Raw genomic sequence first — 25641 nt, forward strand, 5'->3', positions numbered from 1 at the left:
TACTCTGTCACCAATCAATTTCCCAGCTATTTACTTCATCCCTCCCCCTCCTGGGGAGAAAGCTCCCTGGTTTCTCTCTCCTCTTCTCCACTTTTTAACTCTACTCATCTTTTTTTTTCTCCAGTCCTGCTGAAAGGTCTCGGTCCAAAAAGTTGACTGTACTTTTTTCTATTGATGCTGCCTGGCTGCTCAGTTCCTCCAGCTTTTTCTGTGTGTGTTGCTTAGATTTCCAGCATCTGCAGATTCTCTCTTTTTATGAGAGATATCAGATAAGTTTCTGTGTGCATATAACTATGGTTTATAGCGACAGTATCTTTTAAAGTTCATGATAGTGAGAATCAGCAAAGCATTTAATATGGAACAAATAATTTGATGTGGATTTTGTGGCCAGCAGTGAATGTGGTATAGCTCACTGTGATCTTAAAGGTCTATTGCTCTGTCTGGCGTTGGATATCTGCTTTCTAATATCAGTTCAAGGAGCTCCCTGGTATGCCCCAACTATGATGTCTGCTATAATGGGAAATAATCTGAAATCAAGGATGACTAAAATATGAAAAGGATACGAAAGAGTATGAAAATAAATTGGCAAACAATATAAAAGCAGACAATAAGAATTTCTTTTTAATTATAAGGTAAATGGTATTCCATTTATAAATGTCAAGAATATATTGGGAAATTAATAATAGGAAATAAACACTTAAAAGTCAGTGAGCTACAGAAAAGGAGAGACTTAAAATAAATCTTGTCATTAATGGAAATATACTAAGAAGCACATAATGGGATCATTTATCTAACGGCTTGTGATCCTTGGCTCTTAAAGGAAATAACTGCAGAGATGTATTGTAATTTACCAAAATTCCCTAAATTCTAAAGGTCCCAGAAGATTGGAAAAAGTGTAAACATGATGCCACTATTCAAGAAAGGAGAGTGACATAAAGCAATAGACAATAAATTAGTTGGCCTAAAATCTGTCATTAGGAAGACGATGCAATCCACCATACATTCAAGTGTCAAAATGGTTTCAATAGAAAATTGTTTGCCAAATTTAATAGTTGTTTCAGGATTAGCAAGCAGAATGGTTTGAGGAAACAAATAGATGTAATGTATTTAGTGTTTTAAAAAGCTTTCAGAAATCTATTTAAAAGATTGTTGTACAAGATGAGAGTAGGTGGAGATGGGCTTATAAAGTGGTTATCACTCTTAGGATATCAGAAGATAGTTATCATGAGTTTGTCATTTTCAGACGGTTTGTTGACAATCAAAAGCCAGTGGGCAAGATTTAATTTTATGTCTTCAACTATATGAATGACTTGGATAGAAGGACATTGTGCGCTAGAGCCATATATGATGGAGGTACAATGATGAGTAGGTTAGCAAGTTAATAAGGAGCTTGCAAAGGGATATGGATTGATTAGACCAGAATTTGTCAGCATGAATTTAAAATGGGAAAATGTAAGGTTATTATCTTTGTAAAATAAATAACTAGATTGCTACAATTTAATTGTATGTCATCAACATATACTATTGTTTAAAGAAGTGATGTACTAAGAAGATTCTGCAGATTCTGAAATATTGTAACTCTGTTGGAAATTAACTCCTTGGAAAAGTATGGGTTATTTTTGCAGTCATTATCATTGTAAAACAATGTTGGACTCTAGGTTTTAATTTTATTCTGAACTTGTTTTCATTGTCTATATTTTATTATTCCAGAAATGGTGATTCCCAGTTATTCGATAAGGTTCGAGGTCATGACATAAAGCTGCTGCGCTATCTTTCTGTTCGTTACATTTGTGACTTGATGGTGGAGAAGAAGAAAGTGAAGTTTGGGCTGAAGTAAGTACATTCTACATCGTGTTTAGTTAAAAACTTGATGTAACGCCAATCTCAATAATATTAAGGCAATGTTTACAGATGATCGTTGCAGAGAAGCCTTGGGGCAAGTAAGAAGCCTGAATATAGATCAGAATGATATATAATTTCTCTAAGGTGACATTATACTGTTTTGTACAATGGTTGGTTAAATTTATAGAAGAGCAAGGAAATTGTGCTTCAACCTTATAAAGCTTTGGAAGGTCCTATGCTGGCTACTGAATGAGGTTCTGGTGACCACACTATAGGAAAAATGTAATAACAAGAAGGTTGTGTCTATGATTAGTAGTATATTCCACAGGGATCAGTGCTGGGACCCTTTCTGCTTGTAGTATATGTGAATGATTTGAATGTAGATGTAGGAAGCATGATGAGTAAATTTGTAGATGACAAAAGAAAGGTGGAGTTATTGATTGTGGCAGGTAGTTTTAGCCATATAGTGATATTGATGTGTTGGTGAAGTGGGCTGAGGAATGGCAGGTGGAATTTAGTACTACAGTAAAGTGTGAAGTTCTGCATTTTGGATAGTAGTTAGGGCAGGGCAGGACATACACCACTAGAGAGGATGCAGAGGAGAATCACCAAGATATTTCCTGGGTTGTAGTGTTTTAATTATGAGGAAAGACTGGAGAGGCCAGACCTGTTTTCGCTGAAGTGGAGGACATAACATGATTGAGGTATGTAAAGTTGAAGACTGCAGATAGACTGAAGTGCAAGAAACTTTTTCCTTATGAAATGATTAAAGTTAGAGGACATAGATTTAAGGTAAGGGGCAAGGGATTTAGGAGGGATCTGAGGGATTTTCACCTCAAAAATGTTGAGTACCTGGATTGCACTGCTGGTGAGAGCGGTAGCAGAACCATTGACAGTATATGGGTGTTTAGGTGAGCACTTGAATTGCTTTGAAGTACTAGAAGATGTGATTAGTATGAATGGATGCCCACTGGCTGACAGCAGTGTGATGGGCTGAACAACTTGCTTCTGTGCTATATGAATCCAATCCATTTCCATTGGCAGACAATTTAAGAACTTGGGCATAGATTTAAAGTAATTGATAAGAGGTATGAGAAGGAAGATGGGGGGAAACTCACTGAGGGTGGTGGTAGTCGGCTAGAGCACATTACTTGAAAGGATGTTACAGCTGAAATCCTCATTACATTGCTTGGCATACAATCCCAGGCATTTTTACAACACTGCACTGCAAAAGAGTGAATGAGTGTGTCATTGTGTGTATTAGTTATGTAGGGGTCAGAGAGCTCCTTAACTTGGATAATATTACCGCTGGAGCCTGTGGGTCACCCTTGGGCAAGGTGTAGCACCTGCTTAGCTACTCTGATCAGGGTCACTTAAAGCCATGGGAGCAGGTGGTGGGTGATCGTATCAGCGGCTGGTGCATATCATAGGTCCTAGTTATGCGACCACTCACTCCGGGCAGAAAGTCTCTGAAGAGCATTGATAATGGCTGGGGTCACCTGTCTTGTAAAGACACTACCCTGAAGAAGGCAGTGGAAAAACCAGAACAATTGTGGTCGTGGACCATGATTGCCCACATTGTAGGACATGGCACATGATGATTAATATATCAGTGTGGAGGAGGATCATCTGTTGTTCAGGTGCTTGTGGAGTATTATGTACAGTATACTGCTCAAAACTAGCCATTTAGCCCAAGCAGGTCATATTCGTGTTTTAATTTGATGCCAGCATCTTCCCTTCCCTCCATACTTATTATTTATGATCTCTTCAATGCAGTGAAGTTGCAAATGAGTCATCCTGAGTTAATTTTCCTATTCTGCATTTAGTTGTGTGGAGATCCTAGTAAACTATTTTTAGTATATGTGTGTATATAGAACATGGAAATCTACAGCACATTACAGGCCCTTCGGCCCACAGTGTTGTGCCAATCATGTAACCTACTCTAGAAACTGCCTAGACTTTCCCCAACACATAACCCTTTATTTTTCTAAGCTCCATGTACCTATCTAAGAGTCTGTTAAAAGACCCTATTGTATCCACCTCTACCACCGTGCATTCCATGCACCCACCACTTTCTGTGTGGAAAAACTTGCTTCGAACGTCCCCCTTGTACCTACTTCCAAGCATCTTAAAAATATGCCCCCTCGTGTTAGCCATTTCAACCCTGGGAAAAAATCTCTGGCAATCCACATGATCACTGCCTTTTTATCATCTTATATACCTCTAAGGTCACCTCTCATCTTCCATTGCTCCATGGAGAAAAGGCCAAGTTCACTCAACCTATTCTCATAAGGCATGCTCTCCAATCAATTCTGGGAAACATACTTTGAAAAGGATGTATTGCTGTAGAGGGAATGCTTTACAGCTTTAAATCAAAATGTTACAGAAACTAGAACTCCAAAATAAAACAGAAAATGCTGGAAAAGTCCAGCAGGTCAGGCAGTATCCACGAAAAGAAAACCTTGAGGTCATGTTTCAAGTCAAAGACATCAGTACTGCGAAAGAAAGAAAACTAGTTCGTTTTAAGTTGCAGGGAGTGGTGGAGAGGAGAAATGGAATAAACTTTTGGTAGTCTGGTTAATGAATTAATGACTCCATGAATCATCCTTCAGTAGCTTCAACAGGAGTCTATCATTATATTTTTCCCCAATATAGTCCACCAGGAGATGGATGTCCATTCTGTAACTATCTCATAAGCTGTATGTGGTGGGACTGAGGCCCTGACTCTGCATGAAGGATCTGAAAGGAAGAACTCCTCTATCCACCAGCAAATTGAGCTCTACCATGAGGAGTTCTGCCAGATGAACAACAGTCTTCTTAAGGAACCATCACAAAGAATCCACCAACTCCTTTTCCCACAGGGCGTACAGGACATTCACTTTGATGACTGCTCAATGAACTTGTGATCAAAGGTATTTTTCCACAGGAACTTTTTTACGAAGGACAGGTCGTGCAGCGAGATCCAAATAAATGCTCCACAGGACTAGGAAACCCTGGATCACTGGGGATATTGAAGCCCTGACCAGAAAAATAGAAGGAGCATGTGTTTGGTGTATGCAGCTGGAACCAAGCGAATTTCTGGAGTTTAGGAGATGCATATATGTATATGTGTGTGAGTGTGTATGTATGTGTATATATATATTATGCGTGTGTGTGTATATGTATGTGTGTTTGCGTGTATGTATTTGTGTGTGTGTGTGTGTATATATATATATATATATATGTATGTATGTATATATATATGTATGTATATATATATATGATATTTTACTTCTGTAAGCTTGAGGAAATTTAGCCAGCTGTATTGTATGTCACCATATACAACTTGAAGATTCATTTTCCTTTGGGCATACTCAATGAGTCCATAATGGAACAATAACCAAAATAGGGTCTGTCTCTCTTCTACAATCTCCATCAGCACAGGTACACCACAAAGCTCTGTGTTTAGCCGCCCGCTCTACTCAGTTTACACCTATAACTCTTTGACTAAGCACAACTCCAGTACTATATTCAAGATTGCTGCCAACACCACTGTCGTAGGTCAAATCAAAGGTAGTGATGAATCAGCAAATAGGAGGGCGGTTGAAAATCTGGCTGAGTGGTACTACAACACTAGCCTGTCAATTTCAACAAGACCAAGGAGCTGATTATTGACTTCAGGAGGAGAAAACCAGAGGTCCATGAGCCAGTCCTTATCGAAGGATCGTAGATGGATAGGGTCAGCAGCTTTAAATTCCTCAGTGTTATAATTTCGGAGGACCTGTCCTGCGCACAGTAAGTAAGGGCAATTACGAAGAAAGCACAGCAGTGCCTCTACTTAGGAGTTTGAGAAGATTCAGCATGACATCTAAAACTTTGACAAACTTCTATCGATGTATATTGACTGGCTGCATCACAGCCTGGTATGGAAACACCAATGCCCTTGAATGGAAATGCTACAAAAAGTAGTGGATATGGCCCAGTCCATCACAGTAAAGCCCTCCCCATCATTGAGCATATCTACATGAAGCATTGTTGCAGGAAAGCAGCATCCATTATTAGGGACCCCCACCACCTGGGCCATGCTCTCTTTTCTCTGCTGTTATCAGGAAGAAAGTACAGATACCTCAGGGCTCTCAGCAACAGTTATTATCCTGCAACCATCAAGCTCTTGGAAGCAGAGGGGATAGCTTCACTCAACTTCACTTGCCCCATTATTGAAATGTTCCCACAACCTATGTACTCACTTTCAAGGACCCTTCATCTCATGTTCTCAGTGTGTATTGCTTATTTATTATTATTATTTCTTTCTTTTTGTATTTGCACAATTTGTTGTCTTTTGCATACAAGTTGAGCACCTAAGCTGGTTACTTTTTTATTTGTTGTTGTCATTGTTTTCTTGCCGCATTTGTTTGTTCCAAGTACTCCCATCAGCTTCCTCTGTAAATACTGATTTGGATTGTGAGAATGTGCATAGGTATGAAGAAATTCTTCTAAGAATCTACCATTGCATTGAGCATTATGTAGAATAAAAAATAATTCTTTGAAATAATTAAATACCATATAATGACTAGAACTCTGAGGAAAAATGGAGGCTAAATAAGTTGTCTTTGCCTGTGATTTCTGCAGTCTTCATGTGCAGTTCACACCTAATAGTGAAATTAGAGATTGTTACTTACCAACTGTGGTGCTCTGACATTTCACACTTCCCTGAAGTTTTTGCTTCACTTGTCTACTAAGAAAATGACATTGTATCAAAAAGTATGACTGACAATTTTGAAATTTAGTATTTATTGTTATTTTCTGCCTTATGGAGAAATTTCATAAAGCACATGGTGTATCTTGTATGCATCACAAGACCTTTTTTAAAAATACTTTACAGGGTGTAACATGGATCTGAATCAGCTCGCGTTCCTAATGACGTGACTGGATTTGTCCTGAAGAACACAGCTTCTTTCAGTCATTGGTACATACTATATTTCAAAATGGTTTATACTTTGATGTTTTGAATATAAATTTCTGAAGAACCTGCTCTCTCGTAGAATCAAAGAGCAATACAACATGGATACAGGCCCTTTGGCCCAACCAGTCCATGCTAACCATGGTGCCCATCTAGCTCGTCTCTAATTCCTGCGTTTAGCCCATATTCCTCTAAGCTCTGTCCCTCCATGTAACTATCCAAGTGCTGCTTGCGTACTATTGTACCTGCCCCAACCTCTTCCTCTGGCAGCTTGTTCTGTGTAGTCACCACGTTTTGTATGGAAATAATTGTGCTTTTAAATTTATTTTCTCTTACCCTAAATTTGTACCCTTATTTGGGGCTCCCCTACTGGGGGGAGAAAAGACTTGCCATTCTCCTTATAATTGTAATCATTTCCATAAGGTTGCTCCTCATTTTCCTGCATTTCAAGGAATAAAGGGCTAGCATAGCCAGTCTCTCCCTGTAAGTCAAGCCCTCTAGTTCTGCGATATCTTTCCGCACTCTCTTCTATCACCAAAGCTGTGCACAGTACTCCCAAGTGCAGCCTCACCAACACTTGTACCACTGCAGCATAATGTCCCAGCTCCAGACCCAGTGCCCCGACTGATGAATGCCAGTCACCCTGTGTACCTGTGATACCACTTTCAACCAACTATGCTCTTGTACCCCTAAAACTCTTAGTTCCATTACACCCCCTAGTATCTTACCATTCAAAGTATAAGTCCTACACTGGTCTGACTTTCCAAAATGCATCACCTCACACTTTATCTGTTGAAATCCATTTGGCACTCCTTAGCCCAATTCCCTTATCAATCAAGATCCCCTTGTAATCTACAATGACAATAACCTTCTCCATTCTTGACAAAACATTTACTTGTAGATCTCTTATATGAGATCCAGAACAAAACCTTTTTGATGCAGGAGTGGTAGATCCTTCAGTGTGGGTTCAGATTATAATTCAGTTATTGATTTGAATGGACAAGCTAATTAATTTAGAAGGGCTTCACCTACTAACTTTCCCTTTTCTTCTCCTTAACATTTCTATATCTATCTATTTTCAATACTTGCACCTTGACTCAATGCTACAGGATGCATTGGAGATTCAGAGAAAAAAAATTAAAGTATCCGATAATTGTTTTAAAAGACAGAAGCACTCTAGGAAAAAAATAAGTTTTCTTTACAAAGTGTGCAATATGTGTGTTAATTTCAGTGTGTGATATTGATGCATATTGATGAGGTTAAGAATTGAAGGAAATTAAGAGAACACAAGTGTCATAGGTGATTTGATTTATACTCTGATCATGTTTTGAAGCCCTGCATATGTTAACTTGTAATGTCTATTGGACTTTTTGGTAAAGTGTTTATTTAATGGTGCTGTTTCCACCTACGTTTTTGTTTCCACTTGTGCATGTGTCACCTGCCTCTTGTTAATGGCTTTCACTAACCATAACCAATTTTTACTGTAGGTCCTTTTCCTTACAGTGATGTCTATTAACTATACTGTATTTGACAAACGCTTATAGAATAGTAGAAACAGTTCTTAACTGAAACAAACAAGAGAACACAGCTTATTATTCAGGGGTTTTCATAATATTTGGGCATGGTCATGAGTATTATAGCTGATTACAACTCAAAAGGATTGATCGACAGCAGTGGCTGTCTGGTGCAAAGTACTAATGTTACATGTTCAGCAAGATGTACAAATGTATTTTCAGGCTGGCTTCAATGTACTCTGGCAAAGTAGAGTTCTACTCTGATTCTAGCTTTCTTTACCTGGAAACATGTGGCAGACACTTTCAAATGCAATGTAATCTTCTATTTCTCATGTATAGAATCCAACTTGCTAAGCAAATAAATACACCAAAAATATAAAACTGGGGAGTGAGGGGAAATTGGAGCTGTCTGGAATTTAAAAGCAGTATAATACAAATATTCATCCTTTCTCTTCTTCTTCAGTGTGACCTCATCTGAGAAGGTGGACAAAGCACAGCGATATGCAGATTTCACCTTATTATCTATACCTTATCCAGGTAACTACTTCACATTTTATTTGTAGAATCAATAACCTTTTGAAATCATTGTTCATGGTTTTAAAACCTTACTAATACTTGCTTTGCCTTGTATGTGTTGGAGAAAATGGCACTCTTGTGTTCCTGCTCTTGCTTTTTGTGAGCTAAGACAGCCACTGGTAATGTTTAATACCCCGTGGCCCATAGGTTATTTTGGGTTTCTGAACCTACCAGTGATATTGAAATGCTTCATATGCAAAATTATTTGATTCTTATTTGAATTTGACAAGATATTAGGAAAATTACTCACAATTGTCGATTTCTGCTTGATAGGTGGTGTGTATTGGATTAAAAATGATTGCCTCAACTATTCATTGCATGTATTAAAAATCTGTCCTTAGTAAGTTTAAACCATCTTAAATTTTCACTTTAAATCAGTTTTTCACTTAAAAAAAATTCACCTACAAATCTCCAGATTATTGTTTGCTTAATTGTAATGATAAATATATTTACAAGCAGGTGTAGTGATAGCGGAAGGAAAATTAGTATTTGTACTGCATCTTTCAAAAATTCAGGACATTCCATAGCCATAACACTTTACAGTCGACATAGTACTTTAAGGATGGTCATTGTGATAATGCGGAAGAATAGAGTAATCAAATTTTGCACAGCTATCACCCAGAAACATTAATGCAATAATAGCCAGGACCAATGAACACCTGTTGTAATTGTAGATTTCCTTTGCATTGTCTGCAGGTTGTGAATTTTTTAAGGATTACAAGGATCGTGACTACACAGCTGAAGGGCTGGTGTTCAATTGGAACCAGGTGAGATTGCACTGGAGAAGAAGCATGTGAGCAGGCATGGGCTTTGTTCGCAACCTGTTACATTGCTTTTAACAAACGAGAAAATTTGTAGCTGCTGGAAATCTAAGCAACACACACACAAAATTCTGGAGGAATTCAGCAGGCGAGGCAGCATCTGTGGAAAAGAAAATGTTTCAGGCCGAGACTCTTCATCAGGACTTGCTGAGTTCTTCTAGCAGTTTGTTATTTTGCTTTTTAAGTGTTTTCCTATGTTGGACCTGGAAGGATTGCAAAGGAACAAAGAGATTTCACCAAGATGATCAGAGTAACTGTACGGTAGTTGAATAAGCAACTGATTTCATGACAAGTATGAGGAAGTTCTAACTGGACGAGTGCAAGACTTTCCCTTTTGTTAGTTCTGATGAAGGGTCTGGGCATGAAACGTTGACTATACTGTCTTCCATAGATGCTGCCTGGCCTGCTGAGTTCCTCCAGCATTTTGTGTGTGTTTTTTTAAATTTATTAACCTCCTATTGGCAATTGAGAGACCATAAGAAGATAGATTACTTATTCATGGGGAAGTTCTGCGGTTGTTAAGTAACTGCCCAAGTTGCATACAGGGGTACCTCAATTTGTGAATAGGTTGCATTCCTAGAAGATGCTACAATAAGTTTTCCCCCTCCCATTCAGCCCCATGTGAGCTTTCACTCAATTCCCAGGCTGCAGTTAATGACAACACAGAGCAAGCAACTTTGTCCTTCTAGAAACGCAAGTTACTACAGATGCTGGAATCTGGAACAAAAAAAAACAAACTACTGGATGATCTCAACAGATCAAGCAGTATCTGTGGTTGTAAAGCAACAATCAGAGTTTCAAGTCAAGACCATCGATTAGTTCCCGATTCAGAGTCTCGACCTAAAAAGTAAAACCAATTCTTTGCCTCCACAGATGCTGTCTGACTTGCTGAGTTTTTCTAGCAGTTTGTTATTTTGCTTTTAAGTTCCTTCCTCTTTTCGACCTGGAAGGATTGCAGTGGTACAAAGGGATTTCACTAAGTAGATGATCAGAGTAACTATACAGGAGTTGAATAACTGATTTCATGACAAATATAAGGAAGTTGTAATTGGGTTAGTGCAAGAGTATGCCTTTTCTCTTAAATGAATACTAAAACATAGGTTCATCTGGGTGCAGCCAAATAGAGAAGTGAAGATGTAAAATATCAGAATAAGTGCCAAGTTGTGGTACGGGTCGAGCTTCTATAATCCAGCACCATTGGGACTTGAGGAATGCCGGATTAGTGAAAATGCCGAATTACAGAAGGATCACATTAAGCGATAGCTAACCACCTGATCATACCTTTAAAATATCAAAGGATTCAAAGGTTCATTTACTTTCAGAGAAATGTATACAATATACATCCTGAAATGCTTTTTCTTCACAACCGTCCATGAAAACAGAGGAGTGCCCCACAGAATGAACGACAGTTACACTTTTACACTTTATACTTTATTGTCGCCAAACAATTGATACTAGAACGTACAGTCATCACAGCGATATTTGATTCTACGCTTCCTGCTACCTGGATTACAAATTGATAGTAGATATTAAAAATTTAAATTATAAATCATAAATAGAAAATAGAAGAAGGGAAAGTAAGGTAATGCAAAAAAACCGAGAGGCAGGTCCGGATATTTGGAGGGTACGGCTCAGATCCGGGTCAGGATCCATTCAGCAGTCTTATCACAGTTGGAAAGAAGCTGTTTGCAAATCTGGCTGTACGAGTCTTCAAGCACCTGAGCCTTCTCCCGGAAGGAAGGGGACGAAAAGTGTGTTGACTGGGTGGGTCGTGTCCTTGATTATCCTGGCAGCCCTGCTCCGACAGCGTGCGGTGTAAAGTGAGTCCAAGGACGAAAGATTGGTTTGTGTGATGTGCTGCGCCATGTTCACGACCTTCTGCAGTTTCTTCTGGTCTTGGACAGTACAACTTCCATACCAGGTTGTGATGCACCCTAGAAGAATGCTTTCTACGGTGCATCTATAAAAATTAGTGAGGGTTTTAGGGGACAGGCCAAATTTCTTTAGTTTTCTCAGGAAGTAACAACGCTGGTGGGCCTTCTTGGCAGTGGACTTTGCTTGGTTGGACCAAGTCAGGTCATTTGTGATATTGACCCCAAGGAACTTAAAACTTTTGACCTCTTCTACTTGCGCACCACTGATGTAAATTGGGTCGTGCGGTCTGCTACTCCTTCTGAAGTCAACAACCAATTCCTTCGTCTTGCTGAAGTTGAGGGATAGGTTATTGTCTTTGCACCATGCCACCAGGTTCTTAATTTCCTCTCTGTACTCAAACTCATCATTACCCAAGATACGGCCTACAATTGTTGTGTCATCAGCAAACTTATATATTGAGTTTGATGGAAACTTGGCTACACAATCATGGGTGTACAGTGAGTACAGCAGGGGGCTGAGTACACAGCCTTGTGGGGCACCAGTGCTCAGAGTAATTGTAGAGGAGAGCTTGTCCCCTATTTTTACAGCCTGGGTCCTGTCTATGAGGAAGTTGAAGATCCAGCTGCAGATCTGAGTGCTAAGGCCCAGGTTCTGGAGCTTAGGAGTCAGTTTATTTGGAATGATGGTATTAAAGGCAGAGCTGTAGTCAATGAAAAGGAGCCTTACATATGCGTCTTTATTCTCCAAGTGTTCTAAGGAGGAATACAGGGCCAGAGAGATGGCATCTGCCGTTGACCTGTTGCTCTGGTAGGCGAGTTGCAAAGCGTCGAGGTTGTGGTTGATGTGTGCCATAACCAATCTCTTGAAGCACTTCATAGCAATTGATGTCAGAGCCACCGGTTGATAGTCATTCAGGCATGCCACCTTGTTCTTCTTCGGCACTGGGATTATCGTTGCCTTCTTAAAACACGAGGAGATCTTAGACTGAAGCAAGGAGCAGTTGAAGATGTCAGCAAACACTCCAGCTAGCTCGCTTGCACAGGCCCAGAGAACCCATCCTGGGACGCGATCTGGGCCCGTTGCCTTCCTTGGATTTATCTTCAGGAAGGCCCTTGTAACGTCCTTGGTGACAATGAATCTCGATGCCATCAGGTCCGGTTCATCCGGAGGGAGCGGCACGCTCCTCTTCTGTTCAAATCTTGCGTAGAATACGTTAAGTTCGTCAGGAAGAGAAGCGCCACAGTTATTGATATTCCCAACCTTTTCTTTGCGCCCAGTGATCTCATTTAGACCCTGCCATAGTCTATTGGCATCCCTCTGGTTAGCCTGGGCTTCCAACTTGGCTCGATATTGCCTCTAGGCACCCTTAATGGCTTTCCGGAGTTCACACCTGGATTCCCTGTAGCGACTGGTATCCTTGGACCTAAACGCTGCAGCTCTAGCCTTCAAAAGGGACTTGACCTCACAATTCATCCAAGGTTTCCGGTTAGGGAATACCCGGATCATCTTGCGAGACACACAGTCCTCCGTGCCTTTCCAAATAAAGTCTGTAACAGCTGAGGCATACTCATCGAGGTTAGCTGCTGAGTCCTTGAATACTAACTAGTCCACTGATTCAAAGCAGTCACGGAGGACCTTATCCGTTTCCTCCGTCCAATGCGACACTACTTTTGACACCGTAACCTCCCGCTTCAGTTTCTGTTTGTAAGCCGAGAGGAGGAGTACGGCCTGATGGTCCGATTTTCCGAAGTGAGGTCGTGGGACGGAACGGTAGGCATTCTTGACTGCTGTGTAGCAGTGGTCAAGTATATTTGGGCCTTTAGTGGGGCAGGAGACATGTTGGTATAACTTTGGCAGCGCCTTTTTGAGGTTAGCATGTTTAAAGTCCCCGGATGTAATGAGCAAAGCCTCCAGATACCTGGTCTCAAGTTCACTGATGTTGGCATACAGTATGTTCAAAGCACACTCTACGTCCGCCTGGGGGGCGGAATGTAGACCAAGGTGAGTTCCCGTGACAGATAGTAGGGATGACACTTCACCGACAGGTGTTCCAGGTCCGGGCTGCAGGAGCTTGTCAGCGCCACTGTGTCCGAGCACCACGCAGTGTTGATCAGTAGGCAGACACCACCTCCCCTTGTCTTGCCTGAAGACGCCGTGTGGTCCATCCGATGGATCGAAAATCCCTCCAGTCAGATGACACAGTTGGGGGTGGCAGGGGAGAGCCAGGTCTCAGTGAAACAGAATACACAGCATTTCTGCATCTCCCTGTAATAAGTGAGTCTCACTTTAAGATCATCCACCTTGTTCTCTTTGGCTTACACATTAGCTGGTAGGATGGTGGGCATAGGGACCCTGAAGCCCCTCAGCTTCAATCTGACCAGCAGCGCAGCTCTTTTCCCATGCTTCCTCGGTAAATAGTACATCTTTCCAGGTTTCCATTGATGCAGTGTGTTGTTGTCAGCTCTTTGAGGTTGGTGGATGGGTCCCGCAGGTATTGATCGGCGGGTCGTGTTGTCGGACGCTCCGGGTCGGGCCGAGTGAGCGGGGAGGCTCTGCTGCCACTTCCAGCTGCCGGGAGCCTGGGCTGTCGATTGGGTCGGGTCCAGAAGTCAACACTTAATCCTGGAGGTCCGGGCTCCTGGCTGAAACAAGTCCGTAAACTGAGTCACGGTTGCGGAGGCCTCCGTTCCAGCTGAGCCTCGGGCTCACTTCTGGCAGCTGTGGATGGCCACCAATGGGGCTTTACGGTGGTCGCTCCAGGGAAGCGTCTGGGGCACTTTGAGGTCTCCGACGTCACTTCTGTGTGGTCGTCTGCTCCGGAGAGGTGCTGGTCGGAATGGGCCGTGTCTTCAAATGCTCCGGCAAAGTAGTAGACTGCGGGTCTCTGGGAACGTGGTGGGCCTTGGACCAGGCCTCACTGGTCGGGTCCAGGTGCGGTCCAGAGTTTAAGAAACAATTCTGGCGCGGTGGTCTCCAGCTGGGTCAGTAGCTTCGCCAGGGTGTTGTTGATCTTGCTGGATGCAGCTGATTGAAGGTTTAGAAGGGTTTCTCGAGTATAGGATTGTGTAAAGGGCAGTTTGCTTGGGAGAGCACACGCAGAGTCGCCAGTTACCGGCGCCATCTTATTTCATCTTAAAATGTTAAATGTTAGAACCCCTAAGTTTCCCCCACCTGCTCCCCTCCCTCCTGCGCATAAAGCGGCAATGAGCAACAATCCCCTCCTCCCAACCGGCAAAAAATAGAGCACACCCTCTACTAGCATGAGCTAAGCGATAGCAAAGACACAGACTTGCAGTTAACGGCGCGCACCCCACCCCGCCTGCCCAGGGATTCGGCGCCGGCTCTCTTCACTCACAGTTACTGAGAGAATCCTCGTTAAGTTTCTTTTCCTCCGATTAGTAATATGCTTAAATTCAGTGGGTGACCACGTCTGATCTGAGGTCATAGGCAGAAGAGAACGGAGCGCCGGCCGGGTGACGCCGGAGGACAGTGTGCGACTGCCGGCAGGCGGGCAAGAATGCGGACCGACCCGGCACGCACCAGCTCCCTTGCCACTGGCAGGTGAGACGGGCGGGTGCGCCTCATGCAAATGATATTAGTAAATGCAGGAAGACAAGCAGGAATTGCCTGTCTCTGCTTACAGGAGCGCACCAACACGTGAACAGACCTAACACAACCAAAACAATGTGAAGCAGATTGGTATGGTGGCCTGGAAAATTTGAAATCAGTGCGGATTATCGAAGGAACCGGATTACAGGTAGTCGGATTAGAGAAGGTCGACCTGTAGTATGTTAGATTTAATTAAGGAAATAATGACACAGGAAAAATTGTCTCCAGAAGCTGAGCAGCTTGAAATAAAGTGCTAATAATACAAAATTAAATGTTAGAGTTCAAACTGAGAACAAGGTATACCTCTCTGTGCACTGTTCTGAGGCTACTGGATTCACTTCCAGTCTTAATTAACACATTTGTGTTAAGATTAAAAATTTAGATTTGTAATGGAATACAAAAAGGAGACAAAGGGATGCAAAAATAGTATAGTCAAAATTCATCTTGCCAATTTGTTCATATTTGTCCTGCACATTACCAGTGCCTAACTGGGCCAATTTCTGATGGAAATTGAATCAATTTCTAAGTATTAAATAGATTCTTAGAGAGGTTATTGTTGAGGAATCATCCAGTGAAGCCTTGTGGCGGAACTTAGAAATAACAAGGGATGGCCATGTTGGTAAGGCAATGTTATTGCACACCCCCCCACCCCCCATAGTCACATGCTGTGTAGTAACTCAATTTTTATTCATGTCTTTTAGGATTTTGTTGATGCACCATTGAATATCCCTCCTTCCCTGACTGAGAATCTGAATATTGATTGGCGGGATTATCAGGTGAGACTGCTTTAATAACTCTGAATTCTGTATTCAGGAGAAACTTTTTTTTATCTTTAAAAAAAATATAATGGGAAAATAACTTGAGGCTGAGCAGGCATGTAACTTGGTCCAATTGTGTTCATTTAGACAGAAAGGAGATATTTAGTACAGTCGAAAATGTCTTAAACTTTTCTTAATTGCAGCTTTTCTTACCTCAAGGTATTCTGATGAATTCTACAAATCATTGATCTCAGTAACTGAAAATGAAAAACACTGTAGATACCAGAAAAATGCAAAATGCTGGAAATATTGAGCAGATGAGGCAGGGTCTGTGTGAAGAATCAATGTTTCAGACCGGGGATCCTGTCAGAAGTGATGTTCTAATGAAGCGAGTAAAGAATAGATGCTGTAAAATTACTGCAACTTAATTTGTCTCTTTTCCATACCATCTTTCAGCACTACATGTTATTAGAAGCTCTAAAAGATCAAACTAGCCCTGATAACTTATTTTAGATCAGAAAAACTGTTAACAGCTATAGAAGTAAAGTTCTCTTGTAGCAAAGAGATCAAAGTATCTTGATTTTTTTCAATCAGTAAGTTATCCTTTATGAAATTTAAGTACCCTCTCTTGTGTATGCATGTTTTCAATAGATAGATTGAATAATTTATGACATTTGAATTGGAACCAGTACTGGACCAACTGATGCAACAACAAAACTACCACAAATGCACTAACACACGTAATTCTTTTTCAAACCTTTATTCTTTACTCGTAGCATGCTATGGGGGAAGTTACAGACTGATCTCGCAAAAGAGCCAGTCCAGACACTGCCCCCGAATTACACAATTCTCCACAATTTATAACATTGATCAGGTAGCAGGAAATCTTACGATTACAAGCTTAAATAATATTAGAATCATTTCAATCACATGCTAAGATACAATTAGATGTAAAATAATCATTGGTTAGTTAGTTATAATTATCTTAAGCCAAAGCTAGCCCATCAGTTCCTCATTCAGACAACTTCCCCTTTTCCCCAGAACGTTCTAGCCCTTACACTATACTTCCCATATTTAGCTATACCTTGAGATGCTTCTGCAAGATCAGATAGTTCCTGATTTTGAGCCTTTGCCTATCGTTAGAGAACAATGACTGGTACGTCACCGGTTGCTGGGTAAAGCTCCTTTCTGACTGTCCAAGGCAGTAAGCTAAGGTGCCCTCAAGGTGACTGATCATTATTTAATCATTGTTCTTACTCTATACCCCTATTTACCTATCCCTTCACTCCATCACCAGGAGTGGCCCACTTGGCAGTTTGTGCCTTCTGTGACATTTAATAAGATTGTGGTTAATCCGATTCTAATCTCATTTTGTATTCCTGTTTACCTGCTGTATTGTTTCACACTCTTGCTTATTAAGTATTGATTGACTTAGGCCTTAAAGATGCTCAAAGACCTTGCTCTTTTGAGAAAGTGTTCCAAAGTTTTATTTCCATTTTGAAAGAAGAAAAGGCACCCATCAATGTATAAAATTAAGTTATCCTAAATTTTAAAAATCAGCCCCCAATTTTAGATTCTGCCTCAAGTGTGTACATTGTCTCCACATCTACGTTCTCAAGATCTTGCAGGACCTTGTGTTTCAAGTCACTACTCTTTCAAACTTTATTGATATACAGTTTAGCCCCTCTTCATAAAACAATAATCTGCCAATTCCAGATGTTATGGAAGTCAAAATAATTCTGGAAATTGCAAACCTAAAATTAAGGCAGGGAGTTCTGAAAATGCTGAGGTCAGGCAGTATCTATGGAAAGAAAACAAGTAACCAAGTTCAAAGTAAATTTATTATCAAAGTATTCGTATATTATCATATACTACATTGAGAATTATTTTCTTGCAGGCAATTACGGGGAAAAGGAAATTCAATAGAATTTACAACAAACAGTAAACAGACAAGGACTGACAAACAGCCAATGTGCCAAAGAAGACTAACTGTGCAAATAAAAAACAAACTAATACTGAGAACATTAATTGTAGAGTAACCTTGAAATTGAGTTTATACGTTGTAGAGTATTGATGATTGAAATCATCCTCACTGGTTCAGGAGCCTGATGGTCTTTGGGTAATAACTATTTCTGAACCTGGTGGTGAAGGACTTCAAGCTCTACCTTCTCCCTTCCCCTTTTCCCAACCATGATTCCCCTCTCCTGGCCCCTTTCCAACTCTCAGTCCACAATAGAAACCCATATCAGAATCAGGTTTATCATTATTCACATAGGTCATGAAATTTGTCATTTTTTTTGTGGCAGCAGTACAGTGCAATACATAAATTACTACAGTACTGTGCAAAAGTCTTGAACACCCTAGCTACATGTGCATGCCTAAGATTTTTGCATGGTACAGTAAGTGGGTGAGTTTTGTCACTGGACATTTTACTGGTTAAAATGTCCAGTGATATTTGCAGTGTACTGTGGATTATAAACGCAGAATATTTGGATTGAAGCTTCCTCCAGTGGCAGTAAAAAGCAACTACAACTTTTTTTAGTCACATCACCGGGCAGCAGGTTTTGTGATTTCATTGTTTAAAGTCTACGTTTAAGCAACCTGTTATCAATAGAATGATTTTTAAATAGACCGAAGTCTCTCCCAAGACCATGCCTCAAAGCTTAGACCTTTACATGTGCTTTTCCAATCAGGAGAGGTTAACACCCTTTATGTTATCTTCTCTCCATAGTCTTGGGATCTTGTTCAACAGACACAGAATTACCTGAAGCTACTCATTCATATAATAAACCGGGATGGTAAGTCTAGATTTTGATTCCTGTTTTACCACCATTCCGCCAATTTAATAATTTTCTGGTAGCTTAAAACAATTGCATTTAAATGTCAGCTCTTTACAGTGAACTGCAATGTGGACATTTAACTTGGTGTGCCAATTATGACTATTTCTTGCCTGTTTTCTCTCTGATGTCCTTGTCTAACCTTTTACTTTCTTCTGACAGAAGACAGTGGTTTGTTAGTGCACTGTATTTCTGGTTGGGATCGAACACCACTCTTTATCTCTCTTCTTCGTCTCTCACTGTGGGCTGTAAGTATTAATAATTTTGATATGTTTTCAGCTGTAAATATTGTATTTTTTGGGGACACTGCTAATCAGTATTTTGCTGACAACTTTCACTTTGGATTTTTTTCAATTTACAAGAAGATTTTCATTCAATAAAAGCCATCTGCCAGGTCTGTGAAGGTTTCAGTAAATGTTTTTACTTATTTGTGATTTTCATTTAATACTGCTTTTGTGGAAAGTGATGTTTGCTGACAGAGTTGTGTGCTTTGCTGTAACTTGATTTGTTCTGCAGCACGTACAAATTCTGCAGGAACTCACAGGTAAGGCAGCATCTACAGAAGGGAATAAACTGGATGTTTCAGGTGGAAACCCTTCAACAGACCTGGAATAGAAGCAAGAATAAGAAGGTAGGGGGAGGTGAAGGTGTACAAGCTGGCATGTGACTGGTGAAACCTGATGAAGGGGAAGATGGGTGGAGGAAGAGGGATGAGGTGAGAAGCTGGGGGATGATGGGTGGAAGAGATAAAGGGCTGAAGAAAAATGAATCTGACTGGAGAGGACAGTGGATCATAGCAGAAAGGGGAGGAGGAGGGCAACCACAGGGAGGAATGGGCAGGGTAGGAAAAGAGAAGGGGTAAGAGGAGAGTCGTAAGAGATAGCAGCAGTACTATCCCATTTGGCTCATCAGGTCTGCTCTGCCATTTCATCATGGTTGACCCATTTTCCTTGTTCACCCCATTTTCCCATCTTCTACCTATAATCTTTCACACTGGGACTAATCAAGAACCTATCAACTTCTATCTTAAATACACCCAATGACTTGGCCTCCACATCTATCTGAGGCAGTAAATCCCACAGATACACCACCCTCTGGCTGAAAAAATTCCTCTTCATCTCCATTTTAAATGAACCTCTGTCTGTTCTGACGCTGTGCTCTCTGGTCCTAGACTGACCCCCCACCCGCTATAGGAAGCATTCTTTCTACATCCACTCTATAAGGCCTTTCAACATTCAATAAGTTTCATTGAGATTCTCCTCCCCCCACTCATACTTCTAAATTCCAGTAAGTACAGGCCCAGAGCCATCAAACACCCCACGTATGATAACATTTTAATTCCCAGAATCATTCTGATGAACTTCCTCTGAACTCTCCAATGTCAGCACATCCTTTCTTCAATAAGGGGCCCAAAACTGCTCTTAATACTCCAAGTAGGGCCTCAACAGTGCATTGTAAAGTCTCAACATTACATCTTTGCTTTTATATTCTAGTCCTTTTGAAATGTAAGTTAACATTGCATTTGCCTTCTTCACCACTGACTCAACCTACATGTTAACCTTTAGGGAATCCTGCACAAGGGCTTCCAAGTCTCTTTGCACCTCCGATTGTTTAGTTCTCTTCCCGTTTGGAAAATAGTCTATGCTGTTATTCCTTTTACCACAGTGCATGAGTCGGAATGAGGAAGGGCAAAAGAGAAGCTGGAGGGAGGAGAAATTACCAGAAGTTACAGAAATCGCTGTTCATACACTACCCAGATGGAATATGAGGTGTTGCTCCTCCAACCTGAGAGTGGTCTCGTCATGACCACAGAGGAGGCCATGAACCATTCTACAAGGTTTATCTCTATAAACTTTTAAGTTATGAGCTTCAACACAGCAGGAATAAAAGTACCGATACAAATCTTAAACTCTAACCTCAAAGGCAATAGAGGATAAAATAATGGTTGTCAAATCTGCTGCTGAATCTTGTCATGAGTAGCATTGCAGTGGAAAGTGTGAATGTTGCTAAGATATGGGCTTGATTGAAACTCATTTGCTCAGTTGAAGATCAAAAAACTATGGATGCTGAAAATCAGATGAAGACAAAAATTTGCTGGAAATACTCAAATTCTGCTGCTATGTAGATAAAGAGCACTCACTTTCTCCAGCTATACGGCAAGAATATTTATTCTTTGAGGGATATTTCATTTCTTCTGCATTTGAATTTGCTTCTTCCCTATAAATTCTTACAAAAGCAATATCATGTTTTTCAAAACTATTCTCTTTTTTTTTTAACTAATCATCTCCTGCTTCTCTCTAAGCTAATTATACCTGTCAATCTCCTTTCTAAAAATGCACCCAATTATGTCAAACTTGCATACACTGCTGAGTTCAGTTACTTAATATTTCCCTCTTGAATAGAAACATCTTGCTTAATTACCCCTTTGTCTTGAAGTTTCCTAGTTTTAAATGTGTAGTTTGGAAGATTTTACCTGGATCAGTTTCATTAAATCTGATTGTGCATTTGCCAAGATGTCAGTCAGTTCCTCAAGGTCCTTTTTCAGAAGGAAGTAAGTAAATTTACTTAATTTTGGTTTTCCAAAATTCAAGTTTGCAACACATGGAATCATAATTTTTGCTTATTTGCTCATTTGGAAGGACTATCAGTAATTGTCATTAGAAAATGAGTAACCCATCAACCCTTGGGTATGAATCTTTGTCATTTACTTTCATAGTAAGACATTTGCTGAATTACTATAGGGGAAACATTACTGTAAAAATGAAATTAAGGATGGGAGTGACAGAGGATGGAAATGGGATGAAAAAGTCAGCAAGCTGCTTTAGTGTTTATCATTTGGATCTTTAATATTTTGCCTCTTTTTGCTTTTCCCCTTCATTTTTCTCCAACTCGGAGCAGGGGGATCATTGCTTGCAAGTCTAAATCCAGCTGCTTCAGAACTTAATACATTAACTGTTGGTTTGAAAATTGTAACTAAGCAGCTGAATTCTCAAATATAGTATCGTATAAGGGATAAAGTGCCAAATGGCTTCCATGATTTGATATGCGAAGTCCCACCAAATTGTTGATAACACAGAGCTGTGGTTTAATGTGTTCAAAAGAAATTGATATTCAGCAACATTGATTGGAAAGAGCCTAAACTGCAATGACCAATTTCATGTTTAAAAACTGCCTTCGAAGGCTGTGTGTTTAAGCTTTCTATCACTTGAATCCCATTTATTCAACATACTCTTTGACCATCCCCCCCCACCCCCAACCATCAAGCAGGAGGTACTGTAGTATTAGGACAAGAACTGTTAGGGTGGGAAACAGCTTTCTCCTCAGTCCATAAGACTACTGAAGTCCCTGCCAACACCCAGGTCTTGTCATGTGTGAAGCACCTCTAGTGTTGTACTTTTTACTTTTTAAACTTGTGTTGCAAATGCACGTTATTATTTGTAAATTTACTAGTGTAATATTACTTTGTATCATATGTGTGAGTTATATGTACTGTGTGGAGCATTTGGTCTGGAAAAACTTTGTTTCGTTTGATGGTATACATATGTATGGTTGAATGACAGTAAACTTAAGCTTGAATACTTGTTCTATTTAACAAACAATTATAAAATGTACTAACTTAAGAGACAATAATAAGATATTTGCCAATCTTCTCAATCGTACTAAGTGAACTGTGATGCTTCGTATATGAAGTCAGATGCTGAATGGCTAGGTTATGCAGAAACTGAAGAGAAATAACTGAGAAATATCATAGGCTTATTTAAATAAAGAAACTCTAAGATTGATTCAAATAACAGAAAGTCAAACTTATTGCAGATATTTGCTTGTATAACTATCATTTTCACTTTCTTCCTTCTTAGACACAAGCTAATTTAAAAAAAAAATAGCTTGCCCTCTTTCACTGGCAATGAGTGAGAATCCAAGAAAGCTATTTATTTATTTACCCCACGGTAAGGTTTTTAACTGATGGATCCATATGTTAAAGAAGTTGGTTCATACAACCCTACTCGAAGTTGATTCTGAGTAGGAGTTAATGTTAGTCTTCCTCCTGCCACAAGTTTTCCATGAATAAATCTTTAAGAAATGAACCACATATCAGTAAAGACCAACACAAGGGATAGATTTTCAAGAAGGAAAGCAAAGATATAAGCTCAAACTATTTAATAATATCTTATTACCATGACCAGTGATGTTAAGTTTGGGAGTAGGAGTAGTGCTATCAACAAGCTAAGATAGCTTTTGTAGCTGCAGCTTTTATTTTAGTCAGCTTTAAACAAGTGTATGTTTATCTATTATAGACTACATAGAGACCTCAAGCATTGTATGAATTCATAATAAGGTTGTGTTGAATATTGTTTATTAAGGGCTCAAAAGTTTTGTTATATTATAGTTTGAGGCAGCTCGTAGTTAAAACTTTGCCACATTTTTTACCTGACAGGATGGACTTGTACACGTTTCTCTAGAGCCTGTGGAAATCCTTTATCTAACCATTGCTTACGATTGGTTCCTTTTTGGGTGAGTTTGTCTTGCACTTATCAATAGCAGAATCCCACAGAACACAATGGTAATGTCAGATTTTTAAAAAAAAGATTTTTCTGAAACCCAGTGATATTAACTTGCTACTCATATTTTCCACACTTGTACTTCATTGAACCAGAAATAGTGGCCCAAAATTAAGTTATTTGCCGTATTGTATCTGTGTTGGCACTTTTCAAGAGCTCTATTTAGTTCCACTCTCCTTCACTTCTTACAGAACTAAAGTTCTTTTTAATCTTAACTATTTAGTCTGATTACATCATTCTTGAAACACTGCATTCCATATTTATAAGGTTTCGTTGTCTTTTTTAAAATAATTATCAAGAATTAAACTGCAATTAAGGTGACTTAATCCGTATTTCCTTAAATTAGCATTACTTTCCTTATTTGTGTTGTATTACCTCTAACAACGAACACTGGGATTCGATTTGCCTCTTTTGCGGGTGCGGGGGGGGGCACACAACTTGCCCTGTCATCTTTAAAGTTTGGTTTATGTACACCTCCAAGACTCTGTGCTACTATAACATTTTTTCATTTAGATTATATTGCTTGTCCTTGTGCTTCCTGTTAAAGTGTGCAATTTCCACAAATCTCTGCAATAAATTCACCCAGTGTTTATTTAATGTATGTTTTTTTGAATACCATTATTTACTGGTCAACTCATTCCCAGGTTTTGTGCTACCCACCAATGAAATAATGCCCTATGTACCATTTAATTTTGTATCTGATCTTTGTTGCTGATATTTTTTGTAACCCCTCCTCCTTAAGCAGAGCTGTAACATTTTTAATTGGCCGGTTTTTAACCATTTGTCCCATATTTAAGAAACTTTGAAACATTGTAGGTAGAGTCACATTTTCCAACATCACATGCCAAAGAACTCAAGTTGTATTCTATTCTGTTCAGGAAGCTAATTTGAGAAGAGATGGAAAGAAAGTATGTGTACTTATCTAGTGCTTCATAATTGTGTTCCAGTGTTTAGTGAAAGCCAGTATGGCATACTCATTTTATACACAATCCCTGGGTTTTGGGTTTTTGCTACCTTTTTCTCTTTTTAGATTTCATGTAGAGTTCCTGTATTAGCTGGGTTCTATAATGGATTAGAAATATTCATTTGTCTTACTTCATTCTGTTCTGTGTTATTCTTCATTCCACTTTTGAGAATTTACTGCCTCTTGAAGGCTAAAGCTTGTCTCATAGATCAGGGGTCCCCAACCTTTTTTGTACTGCGGACCGGTTTAATATTGACAGTATTCTTGTGGACCGGCTGACCGGGGTGGTGGGGGGGGTGGGGGGGTTAATCACGACCAGAATATAGGTTATAAGTCAACTATAGGTCACTTATCAGTGGCTAATACACTCAATTTTGATTCTAATAGGGTTTATCTAACAAATTTAATATTAAACACACAGCGCGTATTTTCCTTCCGTGAATCTAATGATAAGTCAATTATAAGTCATAAGGGGGTTCCTTATATCCAGTCTATTCCGCAATTTAGTTTTCATTGCAGAAAACTCCGCTTCGCAGAGATATGATGTTGAAAATGGAAGCAATGTTTTCAGTGCTTTCGTGGCTGTCTCAGGATATTCAGCCTTGACTTTGATCCAGAATGCCGGCAGAGATGTTATGTCAAACGTACTTTTCAGCCCACCGTCATTTGGAAGCTCGAGGAGTTGATGATCTTCTTGCGCTGACATGGATGATTCACTGGGGACATTCACAAATGGGTCACAGAGCCATTCCTTTGCACGTCTTGGGTCACTTGTGGTTGGGAAATAACGCTCAAATTCTGTCGACAGCGAAGATTGGTATGCGTGCACCAGCTGTGAGAAGAACAGTGCAACCTTAATCTCTCCCAAATTCCCAGCTAATGCCCCCTGTCCACTCGCCATCCCCACAGTTCCAGTTCGGCTGTGAAAGCAAACACTTCATCTGCCAACTTGAAGACAGTTGTCATTCTCCCCTGAAGTGACAAATTGAGTTCATTGAGCAGCTTGAAGATGTCACACAGATAAGCGATTTTTACTATCTACTCCTCGTCACTGAAGTGTGCTGCCAATGTTGACTTTTTTCTTGAACAAATCTCTGTAGTTGCTCTCTTATCTCAAAAACCCTGGCCAGGGCTCTCCCCCTTGATAGCCACCTGACTTCAGTGTGTAAGAGAAGGCGTTTGTGCTCTGCATCCATTTCCTCACAAAGCTGCTCAAACAGACGTGTGAGTTAAGGGCTTCTGCTATATGATTGATAACTTCAACAACGCACTCAATACACTGTTAAGATCAGGTGACATTTTTCGGCTAGCTAGCATTTCCCTGTGTGTGACACAGACTGGCATTCA

At 40.1% G+C, this 25641-nt stretch overlaps 1 protein-coding gene across 2 annotated transcripts in view; it reads left to right on the plus strand.

Moving 5' to 3' along the window:
* mtmr14 (myotubularin related protein 14) overlaps positions 1-25641 on the plus strand; it is a 115035-nt gene that overhangs the window by 54488 nt on the left and 34906 nt on the right. For both annotated transcript variants that reach the window (XM_063067681.1, XM_063067682.1), the window contains exons 6-12: positions 1711-1833; positions 8759-8832; positions 9568-9638; positions 15878-15952; positions 18666-18732; positions 18934-19019; positions 23207-23283. In XM_063067681.1, coding sequence (XP_062923751.1) covers positions 1711-1833; positions 8759-8832; positions 9568-9638; positions 15878-15952; positions 18666-18732; positions 18934-19019; positions 23207-23283 — 573 coding nt within the window. The remainder of the gene's footprint in view (positions 1-1710; positions 1834-8758; positions 8833-9567; positions 9639-15877; positions 15953-18665; positions 18733-18933; positions 19020-23206; positions 23284-25641) is intronic.

Source organism: Mobula hypostoma, chromosome 15, assembly GCF_963921235.1.
Source record: "Mobula hypostoma chromosome 15, sMobHyp1.1, whole genome shotgun sequence".
NCBI classification, from domain to species: Eukaryota; Metazoa; Chordata; class Chondrichthyes; order Myliobatiformes; family Myliobatidae; genus Mobula; species Mobula hypostoma.